Source organism: Colobus angolensis, unplaced genomic scaffold (genome assembly GCF_000951035.1).
Source record: "Colobus angolensis palliatus isolate OR3802 unplaced genomic scaffold, Cang.pa_1.0 Scaffold282, whole genome shotgun sequence".
Classification (NCBI taxonomy): domain Eukaryota; kingdom Metazoa; phylum Chordata; class Mammalia; order Primates; family Cercopithecidae; genus Colobus; species Colobus angolensis.
This window is the reverse complement of record NW_012116066.1, coordinates 1,165,548-1,183,781: the sequence shown is the minus strand read 5'-3', so window position 1 is coordinate 1,183,781 and position 18,234 is coordinate 1,165,548. Positions and strand designations below refer to the sequence as shown.

At 49.8% G+C, this 18,234-nt stretch overlaps 1 protein-coding gene across 4 annotated transcripts in view; it reads left to right on the top strand.

The window, feature by feature from the left end:
- The first annotated feature begins 13,949 nt into the window (after positions 1–13,949).
- LOC105516476 (LON peptidase N-terminal domain and RING finger protein 3) overlaps positions 13,950–18,234 on the top strand; it is a 52,061-nt gene continuing 47,776 nt past the window's right edge. For 3 of the 4 annotated variants that reach the window (XR_001002494.1, XM_011948691.1, XM_011948690.1), the window contains exons 1-2: positions 13,950–14,927; positions 17,659–17,777. Coding sequence is in view for 3 of the 4 variants with exons in the window: in XM_011948691.1 (XP_011804081.1) it covers positions 14,111–14,927; positions 17,659–17,777 (936 nt within the window). In the remaining variant the exon portion in view is untranslated. Of the gene's footprint in view, positions 14,928–15,655; positions 16,266–17,658; positions 17,778–18,234 lie in introns of those variants that run through there. The other variant, XM_011948692.1, reaches the window with a different exon arrangement.

Here is an 18,234-nt window from a genome sequence, read left to right as displayed (position 1 = left end):
ATCAAGCAAGTATTTGCCACATACCTATGCACAATGTCTTTTGGGAGACACTACCGGGGATAGAGAAGTCAGTGCTACCATATCTGGCAACAGGGGGATCACCATCTATTTGGGAGAAAAAGCTACACATGAAACATCTCTATGACTCAAATGACTCAACCATGTTTACCTATAATATAATGACTTACTCAACTGTGCAGTCAAGAGAGTCAGGAAGGGTCACAGTGTGTGGCCTTTTCTCAAGAAAGGCTTCCCAGAGGAGGAGGGACGTGGGCTTCAAAAGATAGGCAGCCCCTGACTGGGTAGGGCAGTAAAGGCAGGACATTGTCTCCACAGGACTTATGTCAAAATGTACATGAAGCCTCAGAGGGTTCTTGGCTGAAAAACAACAACAACAACAACAAAAACACAACACTTGAGCCTTGTGGTAGGGAGGAAGGAAGGGGATGTTGTCCTGTCTAGAGGAAAGACCTACAGGACAGACATAGAAGATTTAATGGAAGTTCTATGGTGAGGAGGATGACGAATAAGGCGTCTTTATGCCTACTGCAAAATCAAATCCTCCTAGGTAGACAGTTTTCATTAGAAAGCAAAAAGTGTCTTCCCAGGTCATGAAGAGCAGGGCTGTCCACTCAAAGCTGCAAGACAAACACTCTAGACTCTACTCATTCAATCATGCAGTGAGCATGTATTGAACATCTACCATGCACCTGAAGTTGTGTTAGGGGCTGGGGACTCACAGTTGCCTAAGACTTGTGGCTTGCCCCAGTTTAGTCTAGATGAGAAGACAGACATTTGGATGATGATGACTATTTTCCTTAGGGAAAGGTGCTCTGTTTCCCCACCCTACTCCCTCTGTCAGTCAACAGAAGTGGCCAAGTCCTTTCCATTTGCAGACCCAATATCAGGGTCAGGGTAGAACAGAGGGAGAGACCTAAAGGCACAACAACCCACAGAGGTTTCCGCTTAATGTTGGGATAACAGGCAACACCCCTGGAAGACCAGCCCAAAGATCTACTTTACAGCCTGTCTCAAAACTCAGGGCCTCCAGGCAAACTACTTTTCTATATCTGCCCCCCACCACCCTCACCAGAGGCCATCCTGAATGACAGTGATATGTGTGGACATGGTTTAGCTCCTCTAAGAAAGGCCCTTTGCGGGGAACGCCTAGGCCTGCCTCAAGTTTGTAACACCCACAGAGCCTGCCACAGGGCTCTGCACCAGATTGGTGTTTGGTAAATGTTTGCTGAATGACTCAAAAGGCTTTGGAATCACTATCACCATGAATGGTGTTTCTCTTCTACCTGCCTAGGGCTTGACTGCCTACAAAGGGCCTTGCTATCCCCTCTTCCTTTTTCTTGGGATCGTTTCCCTGGCCTCGCGTGAGGTTTCTGCTCTTCCGGCCTAGTGTGATTCTGCTGTGAGGCTGGGGACAACGAGGGATCTCACCCCTCAGGGGAGACCCTGCCCCTGCCTCCCACATACAGGGAGTGACTTGGTCCCTTGCTGGCCTCCTAGTCTACTGTGCCACAGCCGGAGCAGGCTGTGGGTGCTCTCCAAAGACAAACACCAGTGCAGGAGTGCCATCTCCCTCCAGGCCGGGTAAGGCCCACAGTCCTCAAGCCCAGCACTTCCTGCTGCTCCTGGTAGCCACGGGAGGGGTGGGGGACAGTCTGGAATGCCGGTCTCTCTTGGGATTTGACCTTCACTCCCATATTCCATGGGGATCACTGCACAGGCTCTGTGACCTTGAACTCAGCCCCTGGGATTGGAGTTGCATGTTAGGGCTCCATCCTTCCTGTTGAGCAGGAACTGCAGCCCCACTGGTCCCTGATTCTGGGCAAGTCTGCACCATCACAGGCTCCTTTTCACTTACAGACTCAGCTACCTTGTGGGATTCGAAGAAGGATTATTATCATTAATACCCTCTGTGTGTGCAGGGCCTTGCCATTCACAGAGACACTTCTTCATCGTCTTATTGATGTCTCAGGATGGTCATATCAGTTGGGTTTTTCATAAACTATAATTTGAACTCCTTCCTCAGTCATTTTTTCTCTTCTTACTGGTTTTCTAACTCAGTGAGTGGTCCTCCCCCTCCAAAAGTATATTAGTAGTACAAGTATCTCAGAAAAAACAAACACACCCATATATCTTGGTTGACACTTTGAGTCTGATAACACCATGCTCAGCAATTACAGGGCAGGGACACACTCCCTGGTGAGCCAACAGTAGCGTTCAGGGAAAATCGCTATCAAGTATAAGTGTATTATGAGGTCAGAGACCCAATTTACCAAATAGATTGATGAGAGAGTTGCTAGTCACAGTTTGAAAGGGCAGTTATTTTAAAAGACATTCATAAAGTTATTGAATTTGAGTGAATATGCACTTGTTTATTCCCCTGGGTTTTCTGATATAAGTTTATAAAAAGAAAGTGACTAGCTACATCCCACAGCTAATTAGTGGTCTGGACTAGGACGCAAGCCCATTTTTCTTTCCTGAGCCTTGGCCTGTTTATATGAGCCTCCCTGGAATGGAAGGGTTTGCTTACAGGCTGCCCATTAAACACTAAAAGTAGAATAGAAGATAAAAGAGTGACTTGAAGCTCAAGTATTCCAAAACATAGTACATTGATGACCAGTTCAACATTTAGATAAAGTACTATACCTCTGAAATGAATATTTCCTGCATAGCAGTCAATGGGGAAATGGGACTTGAATTCTGTGAAGTGGCTTTACATACAAAGACTTAGCACCCTGTCTAATGGCATCTTCTGATGAAGTGAACAAAAGATGTCAAGGTGGAAAGCCAGGGTCCTAATTGAATTCTTTAAGCTGTGAGACCTCGTACAAATCACTTAGCCTTCCTCAACTTCCATTGATGCTAATATCTAAGTTACTACCAAAGAGAATCAATTGAGGTCATCCAGTCAGTCTCCACATCTGCTCTGTCTTATCCCTAAATGCCTCTTCTCTCCATCCTCTGTTCTCTCCTTAGCTGAGTCCTCTTCATTTTGCTCTCTACACTGTAGCCAAAGAGATCCTTTGAAAAGGCAAACCCAGTTACGTAGCTCATCTGCTCAAAACCCTTCAATAGGTCTCTGTTATTATAATAATAAAAATCCCAATTCCTTACCCTGGTCTACAAGGCCTTTCATGATCTGGCACCTGCTGGTTTCTCTGGACTCATCCCACACTACTACTCCCTCTTAAATCCTAAGCTGTAGCCATAATTAACAGCTGTTCCTGAGTAAGCTTCTCTCACCTCCAGCCTTTGCACTAGCTTCTTGTTGTTCCCAGAACACTCAGTGCCTTGCAGCTCCCACTCCCCCTTTTCTTCTTCTAACGCTGTAATATTCTGTATCTATATTACCCACCTGGGAAACCCTCCCCCAGTCTGAACTGCTTTTCCTCTGTGTCTCCCCCGTTACACCCCCGCAGCACCCTATGCTTCTGTCTTCTTAACACTCATCAGCCTGATTAAACGGCCTTTTTTTCCTTGTTGATTTCTCCTACTCACTAATGCAGGACTGTGTCTTACTCATCATTATGCCCCCAGTGGAGCTCGTTGAATGAATGATGCATGTTTAAATGCTTTGTGAACTGCAACTTGCTACACAAGTGTTAAGTATTATGTAACGTTATTGTGTTCAGATTGCTTGCTTAGTTATTGTTGGCATACCCACCCATTTGATAATAAAGAATATAGTATTTCAAGTACATTATTCTGGCTCCTTCTTAAGCCCAATAGTAACAAAGGTTACTACTTATTGAGCACTTAACCTGGTCTAGGCTCTGTGGTAAGATTTTGCATGTACAATCTCATTTACTTATCATTATAGCAATCTTATAAGCAAGGTTCTATTATAAGCATCATCCCTGTTTCTCAGATGAAAACACAGCTTGCCCAATGTTACACAGCAAGATTTTGAATCCAGATTTTTCAAGTTCAAGATCCATGCCCTGCCAAAGTCTTCAGATAAGGGAACTATCAACAGAGTGAAAAGGCAACCCATAGAATGGGAGAAAATATTTGCAAATCACATAGCCAGTAACGGATCAATATCCAGAATATATAGAGAACTCCTAAAACTCAGCAGCAATTGTTTTCTTTTTTTTTTCCAAGACGGAATCTCACTCTGTTGCCCAGGTTGGAGTGCAGTGACGCGATCTTGGCTCACTGCAAGCTCTGCCTCCCGGGTTCACACCATTCTCCTGCCTCAGCCTCCAGAGTAGCTGGGACTACAGGTGCCCACCACCACGCCCAGCTAATTTTTTGTATTTTTAGTAGAGACCGGGTTTCATCGTGTTAGCCAGAATGGTCCTGATCTCCTGACTTTGTGATCCGCCCACCTCGGCCTCCCAAAGCGCTGGGATTACAGGCGTGAGCCACCGCGTCCGGCCAGCAATTGTTTTCTTAAAAAAACAAACTGATTAAAAAATGGGAAAAGGCTTAAATAGACCTTTCTCCAAAGAATATATGAAAATGGCCAAAAAGCACATGAAAATATGTTTAACATCACTAATCATTAGGGAGATGTAAATCAAAACTACAATGAGATATTACTCACACTCATTATGATGGCTACTATAAACAAAACAAAACAAAACAAAAAACAGAAAATAACAAGAGTTGGCCAGCATATGGAGAAATTGGAACCCTTATGTAAGCATTGCTGGTGGGAATGCAGAATGGTGCATACTGTAGAAAGCAGTATGCTCGTTCCTCAAAAAATAAAAAATTAAAAAAAAAAAAGGACAATGTGAACGAGCAATTCCACTGCTGGGTATGTACCCAAAAGAATTAAAATCAAGGTCTCAAAGACATATTTGTATAGTCATGTTCATAGCAGCAGTATTCACAATAGCCAGAAGGCAGAAGTAACCTGTGTCCATCAACAGATGAATTAATGAACAAAATGTGAGATTTACATGCGATGGAATATTACTCAGCCTTAAAAAGGAAGGAAATTCTTGCGGCCGGGTGACGCGGTTCATGCCTGTAATCCCAGCACTTTGGGAGGCCAAGACAGGCAGCTTGCCTGAGCTCAGGAGTTCGAGACCAGTCTGGGCAACATGGTGAAACTCCGTCTCTACTAAAAAATACAAAAAATTAGCCAGGCATGGCAGCATGTGCCTGTAATCCCAGCTACTCGGGAGGCTAAGGCAGGAGAATGGCTTAAACCCGGGAAGCAGAAGTTGCAGTGAACTGAGGGTGCACCATTGCACTCCAGACTGGGTGATACAGTGAGACAGCATCTCAAAAAAAAAATAAAAGGAAATTCTCATATACTACGACGTGGATGAACCTTGAGGACATTATGCTAAGTGAAATAAGCCAGTTGGAAAAAGACATATATTGTATGAATCTACTTCTTTGAACTGCTTAGAGTAGTCCGATTGATACAGACAGAAAGTAGAATGGTGGCTTACTAGGGGATTGGGGGAAAACGGAATGGGGAATTAATGTTGAATGGGTATAGAATTTTGGTTTTACAAGATGAAAAAAGTTCTGGAGATGAATGATGACAATGGTTGCACAACACTGTGAATGTATTTAATGCCACTGACCATGCACTTAAAAGTGGTTAAAATTATAAATTTTATGTTATGTATATTTTACCACAATTTAATAAAAAGATCTAAGCCCTGATTCTAACCATTTCTCAATCCTGCCAAAGCCTTCAGATAATTTGCTCCTGATGAATGTTTGCTGCTTTCCCTCCAGATAACCTGCCTTTTATTTCTTTTTCCTCCCATGACCAGACTGCTCTGTCTGGTCCTCTAGAGCCTCCACATTGGTGAGTGTCTCTGAAGAGGGCAGGGCCCAGGCTCAAGCCTCCTGCCCACTCTCCTCTTGGGAAGAAAATGCTTACTCTGAGAGCAGCCAGCGCAAATTTTACTCATAACCATTAACAGATGGCTGTGCATCTCGTCTGTCCCCAGGAATCACATTTCACATCGGGACTAACTGCACTGTGCATTTTCCATCACTGGTAGCTAATTCCAACAGTGACATTGGGCATTGTTATTTATCGGTGAAGAACAGACATAAAGAGAGAGGGGAAGTGGCTTGGGCTGAGTCACATAGGAAAGTTAGAACTCCAACCTCCTGGCAACTAACCTTGCCCTGGGCTCTGTCCCACACATCTGGCAGCTCAAGACTTGCTCCTTTCTGTACTCTGGGTGACAGACTCCCCGGCTTACCAAGCGGGTCTAACTTGTCTTGCAGAGAAATTAAGCAAAATCTTCCTTGGGATAGTATCTTGCCATCTTTCTGTTTTTAGTGGTTGACAGGCCAGCATCTCCACTACTTGCTGAAAGACCTTGTGCGCATCATTGATAGTCTCTGGACTCTCAGTTTACCCTTCAGTAAAATGTAGGGAAGAATTATTAATGCCACCACCAAGGGAACTGAGGATGAAGTAGGGAGGGAAGAATTGGGGTAAACTTGTCCGGAGCCATAAGGCCCGGAGTTAGCTGACCTCTGTTGCTTTATCTCCGCAAAGCGGAGACAAAATGGCACATTTCCGGGTTCTTTATTATAAATTGTTCCTGCGCCCGCGCCTAAACCTTTCCCGCGCGGGCCTGAACTCTTCCCGCGCGCGCCAAACTCTTCCCGCGCGCGCCAAACTCTTCCCGCGCGCGCCAAACCTTCCCGCGCGCGCCAAAACTCTTCCCGCGCGCGCCAAACTCTTCCCGCGCGCGCCAAACCTTCCCGCGCGCGCCAAACCTTCCCGCGCGCGCCAACCTTTACCGCGCACGCGCAAACATTTTTCCCCGCCCAGGAAGATGTGCGGCCTACGGCGCAGGCGCAATCCCGCGCCCAGGAAAATTACAAACCCACGGCGCATGCGCAATTGTAATTTGAGAAGACCGGCCCCCGTCACCGCCCTGGCCCAACCTCTTCCTCTGCCAGCCTATATAAGGCATTGCACCGCCATCAATAAACGAGACTTGATCAGACTATTTGTCTTGTCTCCATTTCTTGTGTTTTCTTGTCTCCTCCATTCCCACTCCCCCTTCCAGGGCCCGTTCGACTGTCCAGCGGGTCGGGACATAAACTCCTCCAATGTATTCTGCATCATCCTTTACATGGGTGAACATCAAATTTAACTGAGCATCACAATCACATGGATAGCCTTTAAGAATACAAATTCCTGGCCGGGTGCGGTAGCTCATGCCTGTAATCCCAGCACTTTGGGAGGCTGAGGCGGGTGGATCACCTGAGGTCAGGAGTTTGAGACTAGCCTGGCCAACATGGCAAAATCTCGTCTCTACTAAAAATACAAAAATTAGCCGGGTGTGGTGGTGCATGCCCATCTACTCGGGAGGCTGAGGCAGGAGAATCGCTTGAACCTGAGAGGTGGAGGTTGCAGTGAGCTGAGATCCTGTCACTGCACTTGACCAGTCCAGCTTACTTGGAATTCTCTTTTTCCTGGGCCACCTATCCCCCAATATAAAGGAAGTCCCCTGGTATTGAGCCTCAGGGTGGTCTTTCACTTCTCTATTTAAAGCCTCTCCAACCTAGCTTAAAGGCACCTTTTCCATGAGACTGCATTGCAGTCTATCCCCTTTGAGGGCTTCCGTGGACACACTGTTCCCTTAATTTTGGCACTTCTTACAGACAGCCTGTTAGTTTTTAAATCTTCGTCTCTTGTTTCCTGTTAGCTACTAGAGGATAAGGATTGTGTCATATCCTATTATTGCCCTACAAATGGCAGCTCCATTAGCACATAATATATGTTCGATAAATATTTGTTGAATCGATGAAAATCTTGTAGGTGAGAAATCTGAAATAATTTCTTACAATAAGTAAGAAGAAGGAGATGCAGGAGTTCAAAACCAGCCTGACCAACATGGAGAAACCTCGTCTCTACTAAAAAAACACAAAATTAGCTGGGCGCGGTGGTGCATGCCTGTAATCCCAGCTACTCGGGAGGCTGAGGCAGGAGAATCACTTGAATCCAGGAGGTGGAGGTTGCAGTGAGCCAAGATCGCACCATTGCACTCCAGCATGAGCAAAAGAGTGAAACTGTGTCTAAAAAAAAAAAGAGAGAGAGGGAGAGATTTTCTGTGCTCTTTAGCTTTCAGATCACATGGAAAAAATTCTATAAACAGAAACAAAGAGATATGAACCCTAGCTTCCAATTTGGCCGTATCAAATTCATTATGACCTGTGGCAAGTCACTTGCCTTCTCTAGTGTTCAGTTGCCTCATTTGTGAAACCAGAGCTGATGTGTAAGCTAACTTTCCTTTCCTTCCTTCCTTCCTTCCTTCCTTCCTTCCTTCCTTCCTTCCTTCCTTCCTTCCTCTTCCTTCTTTCCTTTCTTCCTTCTTTCTTTCCTTTTCTTTCCTTTTTTTTTTTTGACAGAGTCTTGCTCTGTCGCCCAGGCTGAAGTGCAATGGTGCGATCTTGGCTCACTGTAACCTCCACTTCCTGGGTTCAAGCAATTCTGCCTCAGACTCTTCAGTAGCTGGGATTACAGGCACGCACCACCACGCCCAGCTATTTTTTTTATAAAAAAAAATTCTTAGTGGAGATGGGGGTTCACCATGTTGATCAGGCTGGTCCTGAACTCCTGACCTCAAGTGATCGACCCACCTCGGCCTCCCAAAGTTCTGAAATTACAGGCGTGAGCCACCATACGCGGCTAAACTTTCTTTCAGTTGTGGCTTTTGGGTACTCTGTATATAGCAAGGGGAGGTCTTGCTTTCCATATTGATACCATTAATGTCCATGGTTCCTTTTTTCCCCCTGTAAGGACTGCAGATTTATGGGTCACCCCAGTTTATAAAATGAGAATATCAAATACAGAACAAATGCATGCTTTGGCCAAGCTTCCAGGCATAGAGTGTGTGCATGTGTATGTGTGCACGGGGTTGCTTACACAGTGTGTGCATGTGTATGTGTGCACGGGGTTGCTTACACCTTACCACAGGTCTCTGGCTTTGAATGGAGTCTTTCCTCCCAGAGTTGCTCAGCAGTCCTTTCCAAGTACGAGACTGTCAACCATTTGTTATTTGTGTGCCCAGTCTCTGCTTTGTGAATGACCACAGTGCATGGCATTCCAACTGTTTCCTCTTGTCCCTCTGCACACTCCTAGGGCCAGAATGTTCACTGGCATGTTCAGTAAGATCTGTTCAAGCACTGTCCTGCTTATGTCACTGGAGGAGATATACTAGTCCTTGCCCTCTGAAGCTTCTAGCCTACATGGGAAGCCAGTACGAGGATGTGTGTATGTGGGGAAAGATGCACTATCATATGTGAGGGAGAGCCTGGGAGTTATGTGCTGCTTTTTTTTTTTTCGCCCAGGCTGGAGTGCAGTGGTGTGATCTTGGCTCACTGCAACCTGGGTTCAAATGATTCTCCTGCCTCAAACTGGGTTCACTGCTCCCTGGGTTCAAACGATTCTCCTGCCTCAGCCTCCCAAGTAGCTGGGATTACAGGCGTGCACCATGATGCCCTGCTAATTTTTTTTTTTTTTGTATTTTTAGTAGAGACGGGGTTTTGCCATGATCCACCTGCCTCAGTCTCCCAACGTGCTGGGATTACAGGCATGAGGCTCCACACCCGGCTGCTGCTTTGATGTGTCTCCAGGATCTAGAACAGTCCTTGGTATGTGGAAGATGCCCAACAAATACATGAAAACGTGTGAAAATTGCTATGGTTTTCAAACTTGATATTGTAAGGGACAGTTTTTCTTCAATGAAATCATACCTGGAGGCTCACTTATGTGAAACAGATGGATACGATACTGCCCTGCTTGAAGGGAGCTAGGATCAAAGCCTGCCTGCTTGTCTCCTCTGAGCCCCAGAGAGATTCTTAAGAGCCCAGTTGGGAAACTACTAGTTGAAAATGAGAGGCAGCTCAATCCTTGCTCTCTCTTCTTGGTTAACCTTAGCCACAAGGTGATCCCAGCAAAATAAATGGAGGTTTAGAGAATCTGACACTCCAAAGGGAATATGTGCACCTGAAAAAGATAGTGTTAATCTCCCCTTCCCCTCATTCCAGGGAGTCTCCAGTTAGTAAGAGCAGAGGGAAGGAAGTTCTGAGTAGACTTCTGCATTGGTTCACAAATGTTTATCAATATAATGGTAATATTTGTTTAACTTAAAGAAAGAAAGAAAACCACTGTGATAATGTTTTTCAGCATTCAATAGAAACCCACTTGGTGTTGTCCTATAGGCAGTCTTGATTACAATGTAAAATTCCCTGTGGAGTCTGGTCAGTGAGTAGCTAGTACTGCCATTTACACCAGAGTACCTTGCATTATCCAGAACGCTATTAACATTCCTGACCAAGTTCACGGTCAACCTCATGCACCAGCAGCCAAGAGGGCCTGCCTAGAGAGAGCTTCTCTTCTCCATGCCTGCAAGACTGTGACTCTCTACCTGACCTGGCCCTCTCTTAGCCTTCCTACCATAACAGGGCAAGGGAGGGGAATCAACCCAGGGGATATTCCCTTGTCAAGGTAGTCCCCGGAGCAAAGCACATCCCAGATTTGCATCTAGGAAACAATTTTGGGTAACAGACATATGTACATTTTTTAGATATGTCAAAGGGATAAAACTCTTTAATTAAGATGGTTTCATCATTATCTATCTCATGAATCTCTACCTTCCCCATCAAGTGTCCTTCCTCACAGGTGCCTGAAGGGGCAGGCAGATAATTAGTGCTGGGGATCTCATTTGATAGTAGGGGAAACTGAGAGGTGAAAAGAGCTCCCCTCAGTTAGATAGCAGGTGACTACCAGGAACCCCAACTTCTCCCCTACTGCGTGGCACGGCCACCTCCTCCGCCTCTTAGCCAGTCCTCCAACTTCTACATCTTAAAAATCTAGCTCAGGGGCCGGGCGTGGTGGCTCACACCTGTAATCCTAGCACTTTGGGAGGCCGAGGTGGGCGGATCACCTGAGGTTGGGACCTGATTTCAAGACAAGCCTGACTGACATGGAGAAACCCCGTCTCTACTAAAAATACAAAAACATTAGCTAGGTGTGGTGGTGCATGCCTGTAATCCCAGCTACTTGGGATGCTGAGGCAGGGGAGTCCCTTGAACCCAGGAGGCGAAGGTTGCGGTGAGCTGAGATTGTGCCATTGTACTCCAGCCTGGGCAACAATAATGAAACTCCGTCTCAAAAAAAAAAAAAAAAATTTTAGCTCAGGTCTGACCCGACTAAATGGACAGCCTTCCATTGACTTCCTATCCCCTCAACCCGCGTTAAAGCCACCATCTACAGCATTTGGACTAATCACTTGTACTTAAGTAACTGAGTACTAGTCATTTGTGATTTGTTTCTCTAAGACCACCAGAGCGGGCACAAAAGAACCAGCGGGTAGGCAAGGGTAGGAGCAAAACTGCAAATTTATTTTTGGTCACCTAGCTTCAAGGGAAGAAGGTGGGTAGGGAGAGGTCTGTTGGCCTCCAGCAAAGGAGGCCAACAGAGTCGCCCAGTGAGCTCTCTGGCGGAGTTCCTGATACAATCCCGACTGAGGGCTGGGAAGTCCGCAGGGCGTGCTAGCCGGGAGTGGCTTTTCTAGGAGTGGGAGGGCAATAGGCGGGGTACCGGCGTGTCGGGGGGCGTTCCGCAGGTGCGACCAGGTAAATCTTGGCCTCTTCAGATTGACGTCACCTGGCGCATGCCCGGTTGGTCTGCACCTTCCCGGGCGCCGGCTGCATTTTCGCGCGCGCGGGAAAAGTTGGTGAAGAAGAACCCGGAAGTGCGCCATCCTGCCTCTGTTCGTCCAAACAATTTGTACTTAAGTAACATGAAATTTGGTCTTAGGGCCGGGCGCGGTGGCTCAAGCCTGTAATCCCAGCACTTTGGGAGGCCGAGAGGGGCGGATCACGAGGTCAGGAGATCGAGACCATCCTGGCGAACACGGTGAAACCCCGTCTCTACCAAAAAATACAAAAAAAAACTAGCCGGGCGAGTTGGCGGCGCCTGTAGTCCTTGCAGTGAGCTGAGATCCGGCCACTGTACTCCAGCCTGGGCGACAGAGCAAGACTCCGTCTCAAAAAAAAAAAAAAAAAAGAAATTTGGTCTTAGAATCAAAGCTACTCAAGGTTAGAGCTGGAGGGAACCTTGGAGATTAAGAGAAACTAAGGTTTGGAGAACCCACCTAAGGTTTCATAGCAAATATGTGACAAATCCAAGGCTTCAAGTCAATTTTTCCAATGTGTTCCTCATGCTTTCCTGGCTACAACTAGTTTCTCTATTTCTTCTTCTTCCTCTCCCTCTCCCTCTCCCTCCTTCTTCTTCTCCTTCTCCTTTTCCTTCTTCTTCTTCTTCTGTGTGTGTGTCTTTTTTCCCCTATATGATGCTTCCTTTCTGCCCTGTGACCCTCTCCTCCTGTCCTGTCTTATTAGAGAGAGGCTGTACAGCTAGCTGCATAGTACCTGTTCTCTGGGACCTTGGTGTTGATCTAAGGCTGGTTTAACTACCTAAAGAGAAGCAGAGTGCTGAGGGGGCCTGCCATGATCCAGCTCTGAAACATGACTTAATCCCAAGTAAGATAAGCTCTGACATTTGTTCAGAAGGAAAAATGATGGATTCTAAAGTTTGGCTTCTCCAAGGTCATCCAGCTAAGAGATGGCTGCAGCAGGAGGCAACAATAGGTCTTCAGGCCCCTGGGGCGGCACCCTGGCACTGCCCAAGAGCCTGCAGGCTCTGAAGGCCAACTGAGCCAGCGGCAAGCCTAGTCGCTGCCTCCCTGCTTGGAGCAGTGCGACCATACCGTTTTCTGTCGGCTCATTTGTGAGCTTAGTTCCCATCCTAAATGTGGGGATTCAAGGGAGGCAAAGAGTGTGCGGTTGGCCACCCTGCTCGCCTTCAGGAAGTGTGTGGGACACCGTCGAGGCCCCCTAGCCATTGTAAACCAGGCACTGAGGCTCGTGCCCAGTTGTACCCCTCCCACGCAGCGCTCAGGAGGGACAAACCTGGAGGCTATTCAGTCGGTCACTGGGCTGTGCCAGGATTCGCGGACTTTCTCCTGAGCAGCGCTCTCAGTTAGCGTCTTCCGCCTGCCACTCTCGCACACCCCCAGAATACCCACCGACCCCAGCAGGCCGGGTACTCCCGGCCGCGCGCATCCGGCCAGTGGCTCCAGGGGCGGGCCTGGTATGTCTCCAGCTGGGCGCCCGCCGCCCGCCCCAGCGCTAGTTCTGGCGTTGGGGGGAGAGAGGTAAGGAGGGGAGTTGGCGGGGCATCTCCCTCCCAGGGCTGAGCTGGCAAGTGCATCTTCTCTGCGAGTTCCCCACTGTCCAGCGAGCACTACCCAACTTCTGCGCCGGTGGGACCCGCTGCTCTGAATCGCTCTTGGCACAGAAGACCAAGCACCCTCAGAAACCGCATTTATCACGTTTGTGAGGCTCCTGAGAGAAGGCAAGAAACCCAGGCGGGGCTCCCAGGGCTCTGGGGCTGGAGCTGGGTTGTGTGTGTGTGTTGGGGAGGGGGCGGGAGGGCTTCATGGATACCCCTCCCAACCTGCTTCCTTTCCCTGACAGCAGCCATCTCCCCCAAAAGGGAAAGCCTTGGGCGTCCCGGAAGACCCCGCGGACTGTGCACCTCGAGGTACCAGCCTCTCCTAGGAAGAGTAGGGGGCCGCTGGTCAGCGGCTGGCAGAGGGGACCTGTTTGCTGGCCCGTTTGGAGGTGGGATGGGGTGGGGTTTAGAGACTGAGAAGCCCAAGAGAAGACATTGAGTTTCTCCCCACCCCCCAACTCCACTTCCGAAAAAGAACCAGGTGGCGAGGAGGAATAAGGCGAAGTGTAAACACAAACAACCTCAAAAAGAAGACAAGAAAAGCGAAGCCCAAAGAAGCAAGAGCAATACTGTTACAAAACTGTCTGGTTTTGTAACAATTTCCCCGCCGCCGGCCAATGAGCAGCGTGGCGGCACGTCACGTGGTACCGTTTTATATAACACTTTGCTGAGACAAGACAGTTATTAGGCGGCGCGGGGCGGCCGGCATGGAGCTCCCGGAGGCGCGGCAGGGTCCGGAGCTCGGTGGCACGGCGGCGGTGGCTGCCCCGATTTCCTCCAGCTGCCACTCTTTGCTTCGTGTCCCCAGTCCCTAGACGCCTCTTCCCCTCCCGTGTCCCTCTTCCTATGGAGTCATTACGGACCGAACAGATGCGGAGCTTGCCCGCCGAGGTCAGTAGCAACAACTTGGAGCGGGCGGAGCGAGGGGCATCAGCGGCCCAAGTAGACATGGGCCCCCACCGAGAGGCGGCTGCAGAGGGCCCCGCACCTCTACCGACGCGGGAGCCAGAGCAAGAGCAGTCTCCGGGGACCTCAACGCCGGAGAGCAAAGTCCTGCTCACACAGGCAGACGCCTTGGCGTCCCGGGGGAGAATCCGGGAAGCCCTCGAGGTGTATAGACAGCTCTCTGAGCGGCAGCAGCTGGTGGCTGAGCAGCTGGAGCAGCTGGTGCGCTGCCTGGCGGAGAAAGTCCCGCAAGGCGAGGCTCTGGCGCCAGCGCCCCCGGGCGAGGGTAGCACTGCAAGCGGCGCCGTGGCTGAGGAAGAGACGGGGGCCGCCGCAGCCGCGGCGGCCACCGAGGTGTGGGACGGCTTTAAGTGCCGGAAATGTCATGGGTTTCTCTCAGACCCCGTGTCCTTGTCGTGTGGCCACACCTTTTGTAAACTGTGCCTGGAACGTGGGCGGGCCGCCGATCGGCGCTGTGCGCTGTGCGGGGTCAAGCTCTCCGCGTTGATGGTGGCCACTGGGCGGGCGCGTGGATCCCGGCGGGCTGGGCAGCAGCCGCCGCCACCGCTGCGAGTCAACGTGGTGCTCAGCGGCCTCCTCGGCAAGTTGTTCCCAGGCCCGGCGCGGGCGTCGCAACTCCGGCACGAGGGCAACCGGCTGTACCGCGAGCGCCAGGTGGAGGCGGCGCTGCTCAAGTACAACGAGGCAGTTAAGTTGGGTGAGTTCAACGCGCTGCCGGGCCGGGGCTGGGGCTCGGTGGCTACACGAGGGAGCGGGAGAACAAACCCCGTAGCGAGATGGGATTTGGACCAGGGCAGAAAAGGGGGCGGGGGACCCATGGACTGTGGCCGGGGTGGGGGAGGGGTGCTTCTGGGACTGGGTCTCTGAGTTTGTCCTGTTTTCACTGCTTTAGCTGTCTTTCACTGTGTTTGTGTTGATCTCGGTTGCTTTTTGTCTTTTCCTGATACTTCTGTTAGCTTTTGTGTTCCTGTTTCTCAGTCCCCATTCCTGTGTCTCCTTGCTTCTGGTTCTTTTTCTCCGTCTCTTTGCGTCTTTGTCACTGTTTCTTTCTCGGTGTCACTGTCTCTGTTTTTCTGACTCTCCTTCTCCCACTGCACTTCTGGCCTCCTCTTACACCTGCTCGCACCTTCCCAGCGAGGAGAGGAACTTCGCGCGCTCCTCACACTCGCGCCCGGTCCTCCGGGCTGTAGCCAGCAGGAGATGTCCGGTCCGCGCCTGCGTCCACCGCTCGCGCCGCCGGGTATTGCCCCTTCCGGGGCCGCGGCTCCCTGTGGGGTGGGTCCGGCGTGGAATTAGGTCAGGAGAGCACTGGTTGCATAAGGGCCGCGAGCGGCCCGGGTCGGGCGCCCCTCCCCCGCGCGAGCGGGCGGGATTGTGTAACCGCTGAGGTAACTGAAGTGGGCCACCACGCTCGCTTCGGAAACCATCCCACGAGCGTGTGCGGGGGGAGGGGGAGCGCTTGCGCCCCGCTGCCCTGTGACTCATTGTCACCGCTTCCTATCACAGGATCCTCGGCTGAAATAGATGTCGCCCGCCCCGCCAACCCGTAGCCTGTGCCCTCGCCTTGAACCCCTTTAACCCGGCCAGCCCAGCGGGAGACCGGGCCCGGCAACTGCTTGGGGATCCCCAGGGACCGTGGGCTGGCTACGAATGGGTTACGCCTCTGTCCCGCTTTCCAGTGCCACCTGGGAGGGTTGGGTGGGCTTTGCAGCTTCAAGGGCAACGTGGGCAGTCCCACATCTCCAGATAGACTAGGGCACCTGAATTTCACCAGGGAGACGCTCTCTCCGAGCCACCATGCCTGGACCCAGGAAGTGGCAGCTGAGCCGCCAGCCGGTGTTGCCCAGCTCGGGCAGTCTGCCAGGAGCTCGGTCGCGGGGCGTGGTGTCTGGCGAAGCATGCAGGGGAGGAGGCAGCAGGGCTGGGCAGGCAGGGCCCAGGGATCGGAGGGTGTCCTGGACCTGACTCTGTGGAGTGGAGGAGGGGTGTGGGCCGGAGTCTCCACGTGTTGAATCTCCACTCAAGCTTGCAACAGGTAATGGGGAGAGGAGGAGGAGGAATGAGGACTGACAGGGCAAAGCTGGTAGCTAGAGAAGGGGACTTCTCCAGCTCCTGTCTGTGCATAAGCAAGGCGGACTGTGAGCTGCCACCAGGCTGGAGTGTGCTGCAGAAGAGAAAAGACAGAAAAGACTGTAAACAATTTCCTAATGTCTTAAGAGCAACTAATGGGCACCCAAGCAAGCCCTCAGCACACCCCTGGGAAAAAAAAAAACATCAAAGCCTGTTGCCACAGAGGAAGCTAGAGCCCAGATCTTGGGGAAGAGCAGGGCAATATGAATGAGGCAGGTGGAGGCCACTTAACTCCAGATCTCTAAGGCAGGTTTCATACCTCTTAGCCATCCCCCAAGGGCCAGGAAAGCCCCTTCCTGCCCTCACCCTCCTGTTGCCACCACATTCCGCTGGAGGCTCTTCCTTGCATCTTTGTTAATCTCAGAGAAGTCAGGGTGAAAATGTCAAGGCCAGCTTTACCCTTCTAAGAGGAAAGGAGGCTCTCTGTTCTGGAAGATGGCCATTGTGTCTGTATTATTCCAAGTACTTTACACACCTTCAGTAAAAGGAACCTGCTCCCCACATCCCAGCTTCAAAGCTTTGAAGTCTGACCAGTTATCAGTGACTGCCCAGCTAGCTGTGTGACCTTGAGAAGATGCCTTCCCTTCTCTGGGCTTGATTTTCCCCATCTGAAGAATGGGTTGATTGAGCCAGATAATCTCTAATAGCCTGTCCAGCTCTGACATCTAGTAATTCGGAGTTTTTGGTGAGAGCCAGCCTCACCTTATTCCCAGAAACCTTGTCCAAGTTCATTTACATTTGGCCATTTGAAATGAGAGGATGGGACCATGTAAATGTATTTCCATTTTCTTCAGGGAATCTTCATATGTGCTGGGCTTTGTAGACTAAGAGATTGTTAATGTCATCAGTCATTGCCACCTGGAAAACTAACTTGGATTTGTCTTCTTGGTGGTTCAGATAGGGGTCACATCTGCCCACCTCTCTCTCCTTCCTACCTGGCCTGTTTTCTTATTGGTAATACTGTACTCATAAACCAGGCTGCCAGGCACTAGCTGTGTGTAGCCACATCTCATCTATGTCAAAGTGTCTAATGCATCACTGACACCACGGGGCCTCTAATGAACTGCTTGTGAGTGGGGGCAAAAATAACTTTGCAGCTGGGGAACCTCAGGCCCAGACTGGCTGGGGGTGTAGAAAGCAGGACAATATTAGGACTAGAAATAGAGCCTAACCCTTTTGATCTCCAGTAGAAAAGTCCTAGAAAACTTATCATTTCTCAAGATCCATACTCATACAGGACTTAACACCTGCTTGCACTGGGGGCTGTTAATAAGGGTTTTTCTTTCTTATTTTGGCAGCTCCGAATGACCACTTGCTTTATAGCAATCGGTCTCAGATTTATTTCACCTTGGAGTCTCATGAGAACGCACTGCATGATGCAGAAATAGCATGCAAGCTCCGCCCGATGGGTTTTAAGGTGAGTGTGGGATGGGAGAGGTGGGAAGGGGTTGTACTGTAGACAGGAATTGGCAGGAAGGGCTGCCTCCCTGGAGCGTAGGGGCTCTAGAGCTCAAGCAGAACAGGAAGAAGGCTTTGCAAAAGAGCCAGGGTTAAGATCCCTGGGCAAAGGGTGACTCAGGTCTGCAAGGGAACTGGATTCTTCCCCAATTCAGTCTTCAACTGATGACCTTCAGAACAGCCTGGGCATAGTGACTGTCTAGAATATGCACTTGGGAGCCAGACTGCCTGGGTTTGTGTCTCAACTGCTACTTTTATGACCTTCGTGGCCTTGGACAAATGACTTAACTTCCCAGTAGTTCATCATCATCTCATCTGTAAAATGGGGGATGTTCAAAGCAGCTACTAAATAGGGCTGTTGTGAGGATTGTAGTACTATATAAACGTTTTCTTTCTTTCTTTCTCTCTCTCTCTCT